Source organism: Manis pentadactyla, chromosome 6, assembly GCF_030020395.1.
Source record: "Manis pentadactyla isolate mManPen7 chromosome 6, mManPen7.hap1, whole genome shotgun sequence".
NCBI lineage: Eukaryota > Metazoa > Chordata > Mammalia > Pholidota > Manidae > Manis > Manis pentadactyla.
The window spans coordinates 116,108,943-116,128,788 of record NC_080024.1 but is presented as its reverse complement, the minus strand read 5'-3'; the positions used below and the strand labels follow the sequence as shown (position 1 = coordinate 116,128,788).

Genomic DNA, 19,846 nt, shown 5'->3' with positions numbered 1-19,846 from the left:
ATGGAGCACTCCATGGTCTGCCCCTATGCTCAGGCAGAGCAGGTGGATTTGGGCTCCTGAGCCTTTGGGATGTAGGGGTGGATGGGATTATTCTGTCTGGGTTAGAAATGGGAAAGTTGGCTTCCCTGACAACTCATTCTTCCCTGTAGCAGCAATTACAAAATGCATACCAGACCCCAGGGAACCACTTTCTACTCTGTTGGCTCATGGCCCTGTTTGGTACTGAATGGCCCAATCAGGGTGATTTATCATCTTTCCCCTCTAGGTGTAGGCTGAGCTCCAACAGGTTAGTTATGGGAGTTGGGCATGAAAAACGGCACTTACAAACCAGAACATCATGGCCTGGATGAGGAGACGTTTTACAATGGGGATGAAGGGTATGCTGCTTCAAATGCCTTCCCTTTCCCTCTGTGGGTCCCTAGTGGCCCTTTTTGCCCCTATATAGGGCAACTCATAAAAGAAGTTTCCTGTATTGTAACAGATCTGGGAGAGGCAGAGGCAAAGTGGGGATGGAAGGGAGTGCTGCCTGCTACCCAGAGGAAGAGTTTAAAGGGCCCCATGAAAGTCTTGGACCCAGATGTGGGTTGATTGATAAAGGCAAGAGCAGACAGAGAGAAATTGGATGGGAAGTCAAATAGAATCTTACTAGAGTTGTGGCAACAGTTGAAGCCAGAGCAGCGGTTTCTGCTGCTGAGGACAAAGAAGGAAGCAGGAGAGTGGAGCCTGGAGACGACAGGGAGAGAAAGCGGAGCAGAGGCTGAGCTGGGGGCAGAGAGGGAGGCGGACAGCAGTTTAGCGTTCAACCTACTGCCATGAGAATGAAGCTTGGTATGAACCCCTTTTTACCGCCAACTTCCTGCTGTCATTATTTGGTCTCCCTGTATCCGTAGTGAACTTGCCTGGAGCTGAGAACTCTCTCTGGCCTGGAGCTACAGTCCCACAAACCAGTGCCATATGCTGCAGATGCACAGTCCAGATCATGTTCACTTATCTGTGCTCATTGTAATTATCCACAAAAACTCAGCAGCTTCTCTTTCATCCAGTCTTGTGAAATTGTGCCTGGATTCATACCATACGTGAACTTGGAGATTTCACTGTGGGCCATCTCCCTTAGACAGTTTGTAACAAGCTGAAATAAACTGCTTTTAGCCCTATCGGGATAAGTAGATACACTGAAAAGGAGGCTAGTGTGGTGGATGACTTAAAGGGTTCAATTATTACTCAATCCTGGGTTTGAAATTTATGACCTTGAATTAGTTAACTTCTCCATGACTTGGTTTCTTCCTTTGTAAATCAGATGATAATAAAGTAGCTGCTGAATTACCATGAGGTTTTAATGAAATAATGCATGTATTCTCTTTGCTTGCTTTAATTATGAACATATTATAAAGTGCTCAGTAAAGGTTAGCTCTTGTATTATTAATAGCCTTCATATCTTGTTAAGAGTATAGTTCTTTGTCCAGGGGTTAAAAGTTACGTGCAAGAAGATTAAAAAAAATAGTATGCATAAGAGATGGGCATTTTTATATATTGCTAGCTGGAGTGTGAAAAGTACAGCCTCTACGAAGAGGTATATGGTAACATATGGTGAAACTACATATGCATTTATGAGTTGCTTTGACCCAGCAGCTCAACTTCTAGTAACTTCTTTTGATAATTCAGTCTTGAGCTATGTAATAAAAATAAAAACAAAGTAATGTAAACATCTATAACATACCGAATGCACGCACACCAAATACTTTACTAGATACTTCAACATTATCTCATTTTATTTAAGTCTTTTAATCATCTGGAGTGTTAAGTAGCCTTACCTCCATTTTATAGATGAGGAAATTGTGGTTCAGAGAGAGTAACTTGCTTCAGATCACAGCACAGCTAAGAAATGACGGCTATGAAGTTTGAACCCAGGAATGCCCTTTCCACTATCCTACACTCTCTTCCAACACAGCTGCTCCCAACTCGGTGTTAAGAGTTTATATTTGAGGAGGCCATCTATAAATCAGCAATGGGATATGAAAGGCTTAAAAAGAAATTAAACTTGCCTCTGTATCTCCTAGCAGGCATACATTCAGCAAACACTATACTCAACAGAGTTGTACCCAGAACATCTCTGTTTTCATCTAAACATACGTGGTTAAAACCAAGAAATACATGCAAATCCATACATTAGCTCGAAAACATTTCGGATCCATAAAGCTTTTGTTCTGGTATTTGATTTTGCATTTCATTGATATGTCATTGTAAAAATACTTTGGCTTTTTCCTCAGTGAAACCAAAAGAAAGACATAATGTGCTTCCCAATTTAAAGCATTAATGGCTTCAACAAAGCTGCTGTATATACAGCTGTGGCAATATTTAGATATGTAAGCATCTTAGTTGAATACCAAATGCACGCCGGATCAATCTCAAGTTGATTTTATAGTTATTTTAATGGGCGTGATGGGTGATTTAAGAGAGTGTGATTTCCAGGTTCATATTCCAAACCACAACATTAAAGTGATCTCAGCAGTTATCTAAATTACAATGTGTTCCAAAATTAACAGTAGGGTCAGACTATAATTTTGGATTGAAAATGTAAAGTCCCATCTTCTAAATTTGGGACTGAAATACTAGAAGTGACTACTGAATTGGTTTTAAAGACTACTAATTAGACCACTGTCCTTAAAAGCTGCTTTTTTATGCAGCTTAATAGAGTTGGTTACTGTTTCAAAGTGAGAGCTTTGTTTACATTGAAAACTTCTAGTTGATGCTAAAAATAATAAATAAAAACACACAGACGTTGAAACTTACATGCTCATAAAAACACAAAAAGAAAAGAATGAAAATGTGACTCAGGCTGGCAAATTCTCCTTTACAGGTTGCCTTTGATTTAGAAATGTCTATTTCACACCCCAGGGAGAAGCCTGAAGGGTAGGTCATAGTGCAGTTGGCTGCACACTGTCCTCTGGTTTATGCTAATTTGTTGCTAGGTGCTCAAGGCTGCTTATTCAGCAGACTGTTAGCTTTTGGCTATAAAAGTTCAAAGATTTATGGAAGCCTGTTCTCTGGAGAGCTGTGGTTGCAGTCACTTTATTTTTCCTTATTCACAAACTTGCATATTCTTGATCAGGAACACTGTGAAGTTATAATTTATGTCATAAGAAAACACTATTAATATTGAGGAAATCAGTCTTCATCTAACACTTTGCTGGACCAGCGTGAAAACCTTTCCTGTCCTCCCTGCTCCCCAGATCTGGAAGAGCAGGTAGGGGATGATTCCATCTGAGCAGGATGCCCCCCAGGGGGCTGTGATTTGGCTCCTGGCACTGTTCATTTGGGCAGCTGCTCATCCCCAGAGATGTCAGGGCTCCCTGAGAGGTGATCAGAGAACTATTCTTCATGAGGAAGTTTCTCTAAATTCTGTCAAAGCAGAGAAGCAAGGGTTTATGCCTGTTCTTTGTCTAATGCTTTGCCCCAGATGAAATGGACTTTGAGCTGTGCTCCACAATGCAATCCTAGTGGCAGCGATCATTTGTTTGCTAGATCTTTGGACAGTGGAAAGAGGAAGGGCTGCAGCAAGGCTTGGGAAATGGGCTGAGAAAGAGAACAGGAGCTTACTGGGCACCTACAGTATTCCATATATTCTGTGAAGTCCTTTACACAGACCATTGTGGTTGGTCTTCACAGCTGCCCTGAGAAGCAGAGATGGACAAGGCAGAGTGTGGGTACTTGCCAAACCACCCAGTCAGTGGCTGGCTTTTTATTGGGAAGCACCCCAACCCCCCCAGCTCCATGCTGTCCATCTCTCTGCAGAAATGGTAATGCAGCAGGAGTAGAGAAGAAGGAGAGGGAGGAGGAGAAGGGGAAAAAGAAAAAAAAGGATGAATGGGAGAGTTATGGTCTCTGAAATGCTGCTCATGGTTATTAGAGGTCAACTGTATCTGAGGGGAGGGTAATCCCAAGAAACACTGCAAATTGGGCAAAGCCTGACTCCTCTTCTTCCAGTTTCCAGCACATGCTCCATTCTTGCCATGTAAGGAGGTTCCTAGGTATCGGAAGCTATTTGGTAATTCTCAGCTTAATGCTCATCCCAGACACATTGCTATGCCATAGGAAAATTTCACCAAAAACATTATGACGAGTCTCTGCAAAATATATTTGAGAGGAGAACATTCATTCGCTCAGTAGGGTGATCCAGCTTCCAGGTTAGCCTTGTAAGCAGGAGTCTGGGTTTCTTTTCAGAAACAATTCTCTTGAGTCTTGTTTTCAGTTTTTACCATATTCCTGACTCACTGCCGCCTTCCACTCTGGTGGAATTCCATCCCCTTCTGTATATCTGTAGCTATCTGACTTGAACAGCTGGAAAGATATTTGGTTTTTATTTCTAGCAGTAAAAAAAATTGAGATTCATTCTAAGTATATTACTAGAAACAAATCCATCAGCGATCTATTTGTTAATGGATCTACCACAGTCTAACCTGATAAACGAACATAAAGCTTTACTAAAAAAAATGGAAAGACACAATGACAAGACCAAAATTCATCTAGGGGGGAAATTATATCAATACATTTAGACTATTTTTTTCAATGTTAAAATTTATTTGGGATGTCTATGGGCTGAGTATTTGTGTCCTCCCCCAATTGCAGTGTTGAAATCTTAACTCCCAAGGTTATGGTATTAGGAGGTGGGGCTTTGGGGAGTTGAATAGGTCATGAGGGTGGAGCCTTCATGAATGGGATTAGTGATCTGATAAAAGGGGCCCAGAGCTCCCCTGCGCCTTCCACCATGTGAGGACACAGCAAGAAGTCGGCAGTGTGCAACCCAGAAACGGCGGGAGGGGGGGTCCGCTCCAGACACCGAATCTGCTGGTACCCAGATCTTGGACTTTCAGCCTCCACAACTGTGAGAAATAAACTTCTGCTGCTTAAACTATGGTAATTTGTTTAAGAGCCTAAACCGACTAAGGGGCATTTTGGGATACATTGCTTGTCGTATTATGGAAAACAGAATTCATTAAGCAAAGTAAGTAAGTATCTCAGTCTTCAACATGCATGTAAAGTCAGATCAGAGCTTTATAATGGAAAAGAAGCTGTATTTTTACAGATTAACAATACAGACATTAAGCTGTGGGGATTGTGAATTTTGAAAATGGGAATTTTTTAAAGATTGAGTAAAGCTTCTACTTAATTTTTCATACTCTTGAGGAGTTGTTCCTGTTGCTGGGTTAGAGGCTGTGAGGCCGGAAAAAACAGCACCTTAGATGTGACAACAGTCCTGAGTCCAACAGTCCCGACTGGCTCATGAACCATTACCCTGAAGAAATAAGATCCTTTCAAAATAACCTAAGTAAAATTAAGCGAGAAGAAGAAAAAGGAACGCAAAGGCTCCACATGCCCAGGAAACTTTTGTTTATGAAATGGAATCTGCTCACGGAGACGCTCAAGATTTTTCTGTTAAGGCTGAGTAGTTTTCCCTCTTGTGCTAGTGAACCCCCCAACACTGCCCCCCAGGGAAGACCAGGGTGAGGGCTTGGATAATCATTTTGCCTATTAGAATTCTTCCTAGAGGCTCATCTGTTCCCATTTTTAGAGATGGGAACTTTTTCAAAGAAGCCAAACTTCAAGAATTTGATGACATTTTGGTATTTTGAATTCTCACCCACCTACAAGGTAAAAACAAATCACCTTGTCAGGCAAGTCCCATCACAGAACACATCCTACTTATCAGTTGCAAAGCTCTGTCCATCAGCCTCTGCTGCCTCATCTTGTCCCTCCAGGCTTGCGCTGCCACCCCAAAGCTCCCCACCACCTGCAAGTCTGAACACACCATGTGTGTTGGACAAAGAGCTTCAGGCTGGGGTCCTGGGAAGCAAGAACTGCCTACAGCTTATCAGAGCAAGTCTAACTCAGGCATGACTCAGCAATTCTGTGATCTCCACTGTCATTTCTCCGTTAGGTTGGAGGGCTGGTCCTACTTGTGGACATACGCATCCCCCTCCCAAGTTCCTCCCTGCTGCAAAGGAATTCCACTGTGGAATCCATGCCATGGATAGTTTTTCTGTTGCAAATGCCCCACTACCTTACTTTGCCCCCAATTTGCTTCTGGATGTTTCTTACTCCCATTTTCTGAGTTTGGGATTATCAATCTAAATTTAAGAGTCCGGAACTCAACAGGGTTATCAATAAAACTTTGCAGTTATTTCTTTCAAACTTAACTTCTTTCCCTGTTCAAATGTTTTCATCATTGTACAACAATTAAAGCACTGATGCGTGTTCTGTATAAGTCTTTGAAGTCTGAAAGGACATTTTACTTTTAACCCGACCAAATGTAATATAAGTAGCCTTTTTTCCCCCTGCTTATTTTAAAGCTTACATGAAGCTGCAGAAGGCCGAAGGGGGCACCCCTGCTTCAGAAAAAGAAGGAACAAAACTGCACAGCAAAATACTTGATAAGACGTGGCAAGTGGAATCTTTGCTGATTTTCTCTTATGACTTTGAGAAGTATGTTTCCTTAAAAAGAAAAGAAAGAAAAAGAGAACCTACCAAAAATATTAATGCTATATCCAGAGTTCTAGAATAATCAAGAACAGAATCATTTTTAAAGAAAAGGAAGCAGGTTTCTTTACTGATATTTCATCTCCTCCACTGATTTGCATATTCCTTGACAAGATAAACTGCAGGGAGCTGCCCTGTGTTCATTTCACAAATGGAAAATAACAAGTACAGTCATCAGCTAAGCTTTCACAAAGGACTACAATCTGAGATTTGACTTTGAATCAAGTATCTGACACATTCCATTGAGCATGCCGGTCAAAAATCTCATACTCAAGATGCACTGAGAATGCATGCATTGAACACACACATCCCCGCTGCCCCCAGACTGCACTCCAGACAGCCCCCTGCGCACACATGTTCTAACACAGTTACAACAGAGCATGCTTCAAAGCCATCAAGCTTCCATCCAATAAGCTGCCAAAAGGATGCTCAAGCAGCAATCGAAGTCCAGAGGGTCTGACCTCTGGAACCCACCGCCGCTCCAGAGAATTTCCCCCGAGGACCAGGGCCTCAGAGGAGGAGGCCGAGTGGTGAGGAGGCTGCTGAAAAAGCCCCCCACAGTCATTCTGCTTTTTGCTCTTATTTTTCCTCACTCTCATCTTTCTCTGGAAAACAAACTTATTCTGGGGGTTCAGATAGGCTATGTCACCCAGTAGTAACAATAGCTACTAGCAAAATGAGACACAGAACAATAGTTCTAGCAGAACAATAGTTTTAAAATTATCTAATGTTCGCTTGGCTTTCTGGCTTTTAAATTTTCTTATTTTGTTTTTCCATTCCTTTGCTGCAAATTGAACACTGTGGTTAAGCCAAGAAGGCACCATAAAGCTCTGACTTAAAAGCTGTTCCTTGATAAAGCATGAAAATAGACCAGGGTGGGCCAACTATTATCTGGAATTCTACAGATAATTAATTGAACCTCAGTGTTAACTTGACACTGAGGGTTTCTGCAGCCAAGGTCATTCTCATGGTCTTGCTTGATTTTGTTGCTGTGTCTCCTGTGTTTTGTTAGGCATGGAGAAGCTTGGTTAGTCTCTCAATAAAATTGCATGTTATGGTGCAAAGGGAACTTGAATTCCTGGGTGGCCTTGCTGAGGCCACGTGCACTGTTTTCATTCTTGCTCCTCAAGGTGAATCATTTTGTTTCTCTCTCTTGACCTGGAAACACCCCTTGTCTGCGCCTTCTCCTGATCCTTTCTTTATTTCAGAGGCGTGGCATACTTTCTGCCTTTCCAACTGTTTTGTAAAATGTGATAGTACAGAGTCCCCCACTTGACTTGGCCACCCCATGGCTACACGACTGAGGTCCTCTCTCATCTCCCAACCTTCAAAGTGCAGCCCACCCAACCCTGTGCTTGAGTCAAGACCATGGTCTCACCACTCCACCCCCCTACCCTGCACCTGTGCATTTTCCCACTCCCTGCCTCCATGCACTGCCCATCCATCAAGCCACATCTCCCTTTAAATGCAAAGACTCACCTTAAGGCCCACCACCTCTTCCAAGGAGCCTCCCCTGATTAAGTGGGGATGACAAAACCTCCAAAATATAACTGACAAACTCGCAGTAAATGAGAACACACACACACACACACATATCCCACAACAAACACAGAAACTCACAAACAGAGAAAATTGTGCATTCTCTACTTTCAGATTGTAAACTCCTATGAGGGTAAGAAGATCAATTTTATACCCATAATCAATTAGTCATTTCAGACCATGAGTTATTTTTAACATTGTTGGGGATTACTCAACAAAACGCTGCTGTGTCTTCCCTCCCCCACTCATCCTTTTCTTTCTTTAAATCCCCCTTTTCTTCTCAGCTTTTTCTCCTTACTATTTTATTTTATTTTTTGTTGTCTTCTCAGCTTCTTGAATACGCAGCTAACGGGGACCACCACTTCCGATATGGATGACATGGTTCACAGTAAAAGAAGCTGGTCTTTGCAATCCCTCCTGGGTGGTGGATCACACTGCCCAGGAGAACCTGCATTGGAGGCTGGCAAATGCCTTAGCCTCTTAATGTTCTCTTCTCGAAGGTTCAGCAGTTCCATGCGTACCTACTTCCTGGGCAAACATGTCCAGTCCACTGGGACAAGGGACCAAAGCTCTCTAGAGAAGGCCCCGCCGAAAGAATGGGGGCAGATTCCCAAAAAGACCCAACATCCAGCCTCAAATAAAGCAGCTGGAGAACAAGGGGATCTCTAAAGAGCCCTGGATCTGAGGGAGCCACAGCAGAAAACAGACGCAGACATGTCCGCCCTCTCAGGCCAGTGTTGAACTCATTTGTGAGGACTGGGAGGCTCGTGGCGTAAAACAACCAGAACACGGAGCGACAGATGGGATGGCGATAGCTGGCAATTAGGACATTGCATCAAACAGCACTGCCACAGAAGCTTTCTAGCTACAAAGCCACGCTATGCAACCTTTGAGCAAAACATCATTGATTTTGTGGTTGTGAAAACATACCTTCAACTGCAGAACTCAGTTTTAGGACACCTTGAATAAAAACAAAAAGTGGCGGTTATACAACAGACCCCAATGATCTTGTCCAGTCTTCTCATCACATACACGTGCTTCAGATCTGGAGTTTCTCTGGACAAATATCAACTTCAAAAATGAAATAATTTTCAGTCCTTGATTAGACCTCATGGGGGTACACATTTCCCCACTAAAAACATTTAGAGGAATTTTTCACTCAGTAAGGGATCTGTTTTTGGATGAAACAAAGGTCACATCTGCCTAAATGGATGTTTCTATATATAAATGATGCTGGAAAATAGATTGATGAACGTTCACACAAGATAATCTGTACAGAGATAATCTGATATATGTTGGGGTAGGGTTTCTGTTGAAATATGTAACAGGTGGTTAAAACCATGGTGTGATCTGGCAAATTCCTTCTCTAGAGTGGTTGGGCCATTGGCCATTTTCTGTTCTGATGTATTCAGCACACTAGCTCCCTGCAGGGGTCAGACTGTAAAAGAGCTATCTGAATGTGTCTACTTGTTCTTGAACAAGTAGACATTACTCTTGACTGGATATTCATGAGCCTGTTTCATGAATTCAAGGGCGAAAATACTAAAATAAATTATTATTTATTCCTGTTCCGATGATTTGATTAAGATGGTATTTTTTGTAGGTCATAGTCATAATAAATAAATAATATTCCCCAAACGCTATGTGATAACCATGGCATTAGGCTGAGCAGAAACGTCTCCAAGTTTCATTTGAATGACATTCTGGTTTGCTTTCAACCTAGAGGAGTTTCAAATTACAAACAGAAACAAAACCCATTTAATACTGGTAAACTAAATTGGGATGAGCATGAACACACACTGATTTTTAACAGATTCTGTTCACAAAGAGACAGACTTGCTCTTTATTACAACTTTCTGAAAAAGGTGGTTTTAAGTTACCTATTGGATTCCATTTTTCCTGTGTCTGATAAGTATTTAACAAGGTTGCCAGGGAAAAATGTACGCATTTATACATATGTGCATTTATTACAATTTTATTGATATTACTGATGTGTAGCATGCAACCTACAAATAGTGATAAAATAGACAGTATTCTTTATTACAAGTTCCATATGGCCAATTGATTCTTATAGAATGCTTTTGTTGATTTTGGCTAAACTCTTGTGTCCAAAGCCAGCAAATCAACCAGGATTGGACAAAATCATACATTGAGTGGCATCCCACCCTGCTCGTCTCCTGATAAATTGACTATCATTACATCTTCTGTGTTATCTACTGCTGAACTACTTCTCACTTTCATATAAGCTATTTTCATTAAATTAAAAGTCTTCCAACTTCAATACTACATAAACACTCCCACCACGGCCTCTTTCAAGCTTACAGCTTGACATCATTGAATGTGGTGTTGGTAAGAAATGGGCAGTAGCAATATGATTAGATAGTATTTCTAACAAGTGTGTACAGCAGATGTAAACAACCTCAAGAATATGGACAGTAAAATGCAGTCAAATGATTAGGAAGTGACAAGTTTCAGGTATTTATTACCTTTGTTTTTAAATACAATTTATTTAATTGCAGTTATATAATTTCTCTTGTTATAATGGCTGTGTTAAAGAATGGACTTGCAAAATTCCCCAAAATGTAACACTTGGCTTCTGCAAGCTGATATGAAGCAGATCTAAGTATGCCATTGTCACAACATCAATGTCATTGATGTTTCTTTCCACTCAAGCCTAGAGAAGAAAATTTTGATCTTCAGAATATTTACTGAGATATTCTCAAAAAGGGTTAGAATTTAACAGGCCCGAAGATGAGTGAGCTTAGCATTTACTATTATTTTGCTAGTAGTTTCAAAACCTCTCAACCCTGTGACACACAAAAATATACTCCACATAGACCACCTGCCACCTTGGAAATAACAGTCACTGACTATCAGCTAAGAACACAGCCTAAACGGGCTTGGCCTTCTGGTCTGGCAACTATGCCAAGGGGCAAGAGTCTTTGGTTTTTTTAAGCAATGATCCTGTCTTTTTTAAGATTGTAGAAACTTTAGACAGGAAACCAGGTCAGAATATTGATTTTTTTAAACCATATTCATTGATTTATTTATTTGTGTATGGACATAGGTATACAAAATAACCAGTAATCCTCAATAACAGCAACTGTCATTCAAATGAAAGGACAATAATGCACTCTAATCAATGTGCAGAAACAGGTCCTAGGCAAATAAAGCAAGAAAACCTAAACAAATTCTTATGGGAGATGTGGGTGGTGGTAGATCAGAGCCCAGTAATGCATTTATTGAGTAAAGGGAAACATGGTAATTTAAAAAAACAAATAAAAGTCTGACTTTAGAACTCTAAATATAAACATTATTTTAATAAAAAGCATTAATGATTCATTAGCTCCTTGTAGACTTCTCTTATTTGTTTAAAAATCAAGTTTTCCCTGCATTAGGGTAAGCCTTTATATTGCAAAGTAACTATGTCATAGTGAAAACCTAGAATTAGCTAAATCTAGTTAGGGAGCTAAATTAACATTATGCAAAAAAATATAGAATAAGGGTAAAATATATCTTTCATGTTAAATTACTAACATTTAAAAAATTTGAGTATTTAAGAAATGATTGATGTTGATGCTGAAAAGCTACACGTAGCATTGCCGACTTTCCAGACACACAATAGACATTATCTGGTGACTGGCTGACATTGACATTGCCTGGAATTCAAGGTAAGGCATAACACACACATATGTGTGTATATACACACAATGGATCCTGACCCCACTACCTTTAATTCTTCACAGTAAGCAGAAAGGTTGAAAATTAAATAGGAAAAAAAAAAGAGAGAAAAGGAAAAGAAAGCCAATTGTTTTTTTCCTCAACTCAGTATCTTTCATGCAACAAAATTCATAATCTTGTGGGTGATTCAAGCAGACGACGTCCACCGTCTTCCTCCAAGTCAGAAGTGAAGAGGATTTCATCGGTCCCAGCAAATGTAATTCAAACACGTCATCCTAATTGTGGATATTATTGAATATAATACATTCAGTATAATATATTCAATAATATATATCTGAGAGACCTCAGATTTCCTTACATTGACCACTGTCTGTTTCTGCTCAGAGGCTGGTTTTCATGACATCTAGTAAGCACTGACATGTGGAGTGAATATACATAAGCTACAATAGATATTTAGGTTTCAGGATTATATTGTTAAAAATTTTATCCCCAACAGATAATGTTATCAACTAGTTGGACAGAAGATGATATGCTTAATAGTTAGGTAACTGATTTTGTATCAAATATCTCTAGCATCTTCAGTTGTCCTATCTCTACTGCCATCACTCTAGGCCAAATTATCATAGCAATGTTTACATGAACCTTTAGATAGAATATAGACTGAGAAAGAGGAACTACGGAAGAGCCATTAAGTTTTTAACATCCTCCTTCCAATGCATTCTCATACTGCAGCTGGAGTGATCTTTTCAAGAGGCAAGTCTAAAGATATCCCTCACCCCTTTATAATTCTTGAAGGGCTTTTTATTACTCTTAAGATAAAGATCAAAAGCCGTAACATGTCTTGTAAAACTCTTCATGATGTCACCCATGGCAGAATAAAAATGGCCACAGATTCTTCCATACACCTCCAAAGAAGGGCCTGTCTTATGGACAATTGTGGATGTGTGTCTAATGTGTGGAGCCTACTAAGATTCACAGAAGGCCCACAAAGATTTCAAGAGAAGTGTATTAGTAGACACATTTATGAGCTTGGAGAAAAATGGGCAGAGATAGTTCAAAGGGAAAGAGTCTGAATCCTCCAAACTTCTATGGGCAGGAAATAGGCTGAGACGATTATTCAGTTGCAAATGACATTTTATGTGCTATGGACTGAATTGTTTTCTTTGCCCCAAATTCATATGTTGAAGCCTCAATTAATCTCCAGTGTGATAGTATTTGGAGGTTGTGACATAATGGTATTTGGACCCCACCCAAGGGCAGGGGCTGGTTTCCAGGGGGACCAACCTTGTGATAAGAGGGTGGGAACTTTCAGTGTCCACTCCCCCTGGAAGGGGAGAGCGCAGAGGGCTGGAGGTTGAATCAGCCAAGGGCCAATGATGTAGTCAATTATGACGCAATGAGGCCCTCACAAAATCCATAAGAAGAGTATTTTGTCTCTTTGCATCCTGAGAGAGTTTCTCCCTGAGAGAAGATTCTCTCTTTCTCCACGGGAGCTACAGCACTTGTGGAACCAGAATACTTTCAGGTGCCATTGAGCCAGACCCCAAGCTCAAGGAATATAGAGGCTCCTTTTTTTCAGGATCTTATGCTATGTTTCTCTTCTTCTGGCTGTTAACTTCTATTCTTTACAGTGTCCTTTATTGAACTGGTAAATGTGTCTCCATGAGTTCTGTGAGTTGCTCTAGCAAATTAATTGAACCTAAGGGGAAGGTGGTTGGAATATCCAATCTTTTGCTGGTTGGTCAGAAGTACAGGTAACAGCTTGGGGCTGTGACTGGCATCTGGAATGGGGATGGGTGGAGGGCAGTTTTGTAGGACTGAGCCCTTAACCTGGGGAACCTCGTGCTATCTCTGGGCAAACAGTATCAGTTGAAATCTCAGACACCCTGCTTGTGTTCAAGAATTGCTTGGTGGTGTGTGTGGGAAAACCCACTTCCCCCAACCCACAGACATTGGAATTGGATTCAGGAATCTGAACACAGAGGTAATTGGGTTTAGATGAGGTCATGAAGATGGGGCCGCATGATAGGATTGGTGCCCTTATTGAAGAGGAAGAGAAAGATATTGTCTCTCTACCTTGTGCACATGCAGGGAGAAAGTGGCCATCTGCAAGACAGCAAGAGTCCTCACTAGAACCTCACCGCGCTGGCACCTGTTCTCAGTCTTTCAGCCTCCAGAATGGTGAGAAATAAATATCTGTTGTTTAAACCACCCTGTCTACAGTACTCTGTTTTGGCAGCCTGACCTAACTAAGACATTATGGTAACTGCATAATTCAGAAGGTGAAGCCAAGGCTTTGGAGGGTGGAGATAAGAGCTGTAAAGAACCTTTCTCAGAGAGCAAGACTTGGCCCCCCAGTCAAGGAACTGGCAACATGTGGACTTCAGAATTGCTAGGGACCTGTGCCCCTCCTTCCTCTGTTCTTTGGATGAAGAGTCCTTGTGTTTATATCATCTCTGTGTCACCAGCATATGCTGGGTATGTGTGGATCAGATACCTTTTCATTTAAGTTCACAGGTCTTCATACTGAGAGAAATTGTACTAAAGAACCACATCAAAGGAGCCTCACTTGCATCTGAACTTTATTGAGAAGGTGAAAACCTGGACCCCAGACCTGAATGTCATGCCATAATGAGATGAGGCTTCTGGAGGGCTTTAGGAAGAGAGTGTTTTTTGTATTACAATGGAATCTGTATAATTTGTGTCCAGAGGGTGACTGTGGCCGACTAAAGATGGTCTCCAATTATTTGAAACTGTTCCAATTGAGATGTGGCATCTCTGTAATTTTCCTTGATCTGGGTGGGCTCTGTGATTGCTTTGGCCAACAGAATATGGTGGGAGTTATGCTCTGTTAGTATCTGGGCCCAGGCCTTAAGATTTCCTGTCCCTTGGACACTATCCCTGGGAGCCTCGGGCTGCCATGTAAGAAGTCTTGAAGCCACAGTGCTGGAGGTGTCACTTACAGGTGCTCAGCTCTGCCTGTGGTCCCAGCCATTGAAACCAAGGTGCCAGGCATGAGAATAACACCATCCTGGATTCCCTAGACCAGCTCAACCTCCAGCAGGAAGTGGAATAGAAGAACCACCCAGCTGAGCCCTGTCTAAATTCTTGACCCATAAGATTATAAGGTTGAATCAAGTGGTTTTTAAGCTGCTCTGTTACATTTTGGCATAAGATGTTGTATAGCAACAGAGAACTGACAGTTCTGTTCTGATCTCACCTTGTCCCTTAGCTCTCTGTACTCTATTAACCATCCATCCAGTTCTCTATTAACATGTGCCTTCCTTAACCTCTTTATCTTCCAGCTCTTAGCTTATGAGGAGTTTCTCAGGACACTTCTCCCTGACCTCCTAGATTAGTTCCATTGTTACAGTAGATTCTCCCACAAGAACTGTATTTCTTTCTTGCAGAGCAATTTTCTCTGTGATTATTTCTTAATACCAGTCTCCACCTCTAGAGTGGAAACTCCATGAACAGAAAGCAGGGCTCTTTGATCATCACTGAATTCCCAGAGTCTAGCAGTGTGTCTGGACATAATAAGTGCTGAGCAAATATTTGTGAAGTAAATGAATGAAGTACTTGATGCAGCTGATAAGGACTCCCTCCTTACCAAAGCCTTTAATAACTGTGCCACTATTCATCTCTCTCACATAATGTGAACATTTGGATTCAAAGGCATTGTAACTGGGGAGGGACAGTGTGACTTAATACGAGGCCACTACTCCTGCCTGGCTATTGTCTGTGAAGGCAGCTCATCACGGCTGAAGTTGTTGAAGTTCCTTTTTGTAACCCTTGTGCAGAGAAGAGGAAAAAATGGAGTGCTGCTTCCGGCGGGCGTGGGCACAGGAGTGCAGAGATCAAAGAACAATCTGTGCTCGCATTCATGTCTGTGGAAATCAGGGAGCTTTCCTGAGGATCTAAAGAAAGTTGCAGGTGTGCTCAAATTATTTAAATTATGTCTACTTTTAAGTTTAGACATAATTTCTTACTAGATGGTGAACTGTTGTCCACTCTGCCCTTCAGCCAAAACTGTAGAGGGAAGAGCAGCTGGACGCTGTGGTGGCATCTAGGGAAAGATTCTGTACCCTTCCATAACCGTCGCTCCCAGGATTGTTTCCTTAATACTGAATTTGCATTCCACTGTTTTTAAAAATGTATTTCCCCACTTATTTAGTCCTGTGGGTGTGGAAAATAAATGGTCTTCAGAAAGAGTCTTAAAGTTCTTTGGTTCTATTTCTTTAACTCTTTAGTTCGTCATTTTTGTTGGAAGAGAAATAAGCCCAGGTCTCTATAAATGTGCTTATGATTTCTAGTTCGTCATTGAAAAAGTATTTTCTTTCCCCTTATTTTTTTTCTTTGAACACTCGTCTCCAAATGGGTCTGTGTACAATATTGCACTAAATGGGTTTAGCAGGGCTGCAACTGGAGAGAGGAGGGTCTCCATTACCCATAATATTCTTATTCTTTTTAAAAGAAAACACTCCCTAGTGGCAGGGCTGCTGTGTAGACAGACATGCCCCACATCTTTTATCGAGTTCCCACACTCTGGGACTTTGCCCATTTCCATTTCTCTGATTTGTCCTCCTGTCTAAGTGCACAATACTGTACTTGTCCCCTTTGAACATGTAACAGATTAAAGAGCTGGGCAGGAGGCAGATGTAGGCACACCTTTGATCTCTCATCCTTGAGGGTTAAGGGAGGGCAGACACCTGGCGGCTGTCGAGCTGGAAACAAAACACAGGGCCGGACTGGAATTACCTTAAAGGGAGCCGCAGCTCCAGCCCAAGGAGCAGCTGGATGCGCTGAATGGGCACGGAGGGAGGAAAGCCCACGGCTGGGCAGAGGGCGCAACACAGTCCCAACCTTGTGATTCAGGGTGGCTGGGGGTTGGTTGGAGTAACCATTTCTTAGGCAGAGGACTGGAAAGATCAGGCAGCTGTACTGAGAAAAACATGAAAACTAAGTCTTTGCAAATAATATTGCAAGACGTGCACGACTGCTGAAAAGCAATTTTGATGGCAACTCAGGGAGCTTTCAAAGAAAAGATTTACAAAATTTTTTTCTTTCCTGAGCGGAACTCTTTTAGTAAGGATTTCACTTTTGAAGCAGGATGCTGTTTTTAGTCCGAGAGTTAGAGCCTTTCCTATGATTTTTGGTGAAACTGCGTTGCCCCCTGGCGTTTGTGCACTGTTGTTACGCCATCACATAGAAAGCCCAAAGAATGCCCATCAAGCTGTGCATGGATGCAGCTTCCAGTCTTACCTGGGGTCAGAAAATACAGATTCAAGCCTCAGATCTAAACATGGTTTGGCAAGACATGCATGGAATGAAATTTGAAATTAAGGATCTCTCCTTCTCCACCCTTAGCGGAGTCTCCTGAGATTTTCAAGTGGCTCTTAAAAGAAATTGATCAGATTTAAATTTGCTAATTTTTAATATATAAGTATTCCTGTAAGTGGCTGCTGTACAACTACTCATTTTTCAGAAGCAACTCAAACATGCTCTGTTCTGTAAAACCTTTCCCGACTTATGCTCAGCCTTTTGTACACATGCTTATCTCGGATAGAAACTTGAACGCGAGGATTATACCTGATTTATCTTTGTATCTACTCTGACTAGCATGATGCCTCACAGATGGTATGTATCTAACAAATATGTGTTGTTTGTTGGTACCACATAACAAGGCTGTTCATACAAGGATCAAATATATTTCCTAATCAACAGCAGCTAAAAGTCAAAATGGTAACAGAACCGGCGACTGGAGAACATGGTCCCTAATAGATGGGACTTAGGGGGTCCTTCAACCTCCTGAAACCATGTAGGCATCATGTCCAATTACAGGGGAGAATGGTTAGACTAACTGGAATATATCTAGCCCTAACAATCTAGGAATGTATTAACACTATTCAAACTTCCATGTTGTCCCCATATGAACCTCTACTCTAGAGAGATGATGAGTGTATTCATTATCACCACTTCAATTACAGATTTCTTTGGGGCAGATAGTTCTAGCAGTGAGTGAAAAGCTTCTGAGTGATGCTATTTCTCGTGGCATGTTGCCTGAGGCCATCAACCCCGAGCTGAGTGACATGAGCATGAGACACAGGGGTCTGGGGCAGGTTATGTGTATTGAGGGGCAGATTATGAAGGAACCAAAACTGTGACTCAAGGGGCAGACTCCCTATGTGTAAGGTATACGGTATTACTCTACTTTGAATATTACCTTAGGACAGAAGAAATGGCCAAATCTGAAAAATCTATTGCATTAGGATGGATCAGGAGGTTGATATGATTAGCAAGGCTGCTTTCTAGTTTATAACATGTCACATTGATGCTATGTGTAGAACCTCTTGAAGCCATTTGTCATGCTTTGATTTAGTTAAAATAAAATATTTCAGGGAAGAAGGCCCATATAGTAGAGGCACAGTTTATTTTTGTTAAGAACTTGAACTGTGGAGTCAAACTGAACAGGTACAAATATTCATCAGGCCACTGACCAGCTGTTTGACCTTAGAAAAGTCACTACTTTTCTGTGCCTCAGTTTCTTCAACACAGTGAAAATGCCATTAATAGCATATACTGTCTGGTACCCAGGAAATGTTCTATGAATGTTTGCTGATGAGGAGAACCATGTGAGTTTTCCATTATGGTGGACTAAGGGAGATAAAAAAAATTTTACTGTTGAAAGAGCCAGGCTCCTGGCCTAGACCATTCTATCTGACAGTAATAAAAACCCCTACAAAGGAATGTTCTAAGTAGTGGGGCTTCTTTGTGCTGGCCTTGCCCCTGGGGCTGTCCTCAGTGTAAACATGAAAGTAAGCACGTCTCTGATACTTTCAGACCAGCGTGAGCAGACCTCCAAGAGTGTGTTGAGGCTGAGAGGGTCCATCCTTACTCTTCCCTTGCAGAGAGCTCCACCCTCAGGGCTAGCTCAGAGCCTGAGGGCCACTTGGGATGGACTCAAGGGCAGTCTTCTTTGGCCCTAGTTCCTTCTGCAGGGGTCCAGAATACGCCACTGAGACATAAAATTATTTTGAGTTGACAGCATTTGAGAATAGGCTTTTTTCTGAGCTCCCTTATCTGTCTGAAACCAGTGACTCCCAAGAGCTCAATTGTCATAAATCTACTTCCCAGGAGTTTCTGCAACCAGGGAAGATTGATTCTTATCAGCCAGAGAGGAGAAATGTCACCACATTTAAGCAGACATTGTCACAAAACTATAATGCTTATTTATTCTCCAAAGAGCCCATTTATGTTTTCTAGGAGTCATTCATGAGTACCTTTCTCTCCCTCCCCTTTCCCTATTAAGATGGTACATAAGCCTCAAATTCTAGCAGCTTCCTCGAGTCATATTTTTCTGTGAACTCCCATGTGCACATGAATAGAAATCTGTCTTGTTTTTGCTAATCTGTCTTTTGTCAGTTTAATTCACAGGCCCCCAAAGAAAGAACATAAATGGGTTGAAGAAACATTTTTCCTTCCCAACACATTCCTTTATGGCTTGTCCAAATATTGACTCCACAGTGCAAAATCTCTACTCAGGTCCCCAGCACTAGCTCAGCACCATGCAACCAGGATATCCTCAACTGAAGGAGTTGTGGCAAACTTAAGTCCACTATAAATCAGAAATAGAATGCCCCATGTAATACTTGAGGTGTTAATATTATTCACTACCTTGTACAATCCCTATCTTTAAGAGAAAACAATGTAGACTAGTATTAGGGTTCCAAACCTTCTAGATAATTTTTTTTATTTCACACCGTGTATTTATAACCTTGCATATATGATGATGTAAAAAGTGAATACTGTTAAGAAAGCTAAAATTTCTTATTGTTGGAATAACATAATCAAAGTTAGGTCATTTTACATAACTTCCGCCTTTTTAAGTGTAACTAGAAATGGCACTTTTAAATGTGTACAGGATATATTCAGACTTTTACAAAATGGAATGGGTGGATGACTGGAGACATAAATGGCAGTTATAACCACTAACAATGGTGCAAAATTACACATTCTGTGGGAGCCTGGAAATATATAGTCTTTTTCAAAAGGAGATGACACTTGGAAAATTGGGCTCTCGGATGTGATTTCA

The 19,846-nt window shown here is 41.3% G+C and overlaps 1 protein-coding gene across 11 annotated transcripts in view; it reads right to left on the bottom strand.

Moving 5' to 3' along the window:
• DLGAP1 (DLG associated protein 1) overlaps positions 1-19,846 on the bottom strand; it is a 567,869-nt gene that overhangs the window by 111,781 nt on the left and 436,242 nt on the right. For 6 of the 11 annotated variants that reach the window (XM_036905862.2, XM_057504061.1, XM_036905864.2 and 3 more), the window contains one exon: positions 9,004-9,033. The exons of the other annotated variants lie outside the window; for them this stretch is intronic. In XM_036905862.2, the coding sequence (XP_036761757.2) occupies positions 9,004-9,033 (30 nt within the window). The remainder of the gene's footprint in view (positions 1-9,003; positions 9,034-19,846) is intronic. 11 annotated transcript variants of the gene reach the window in all.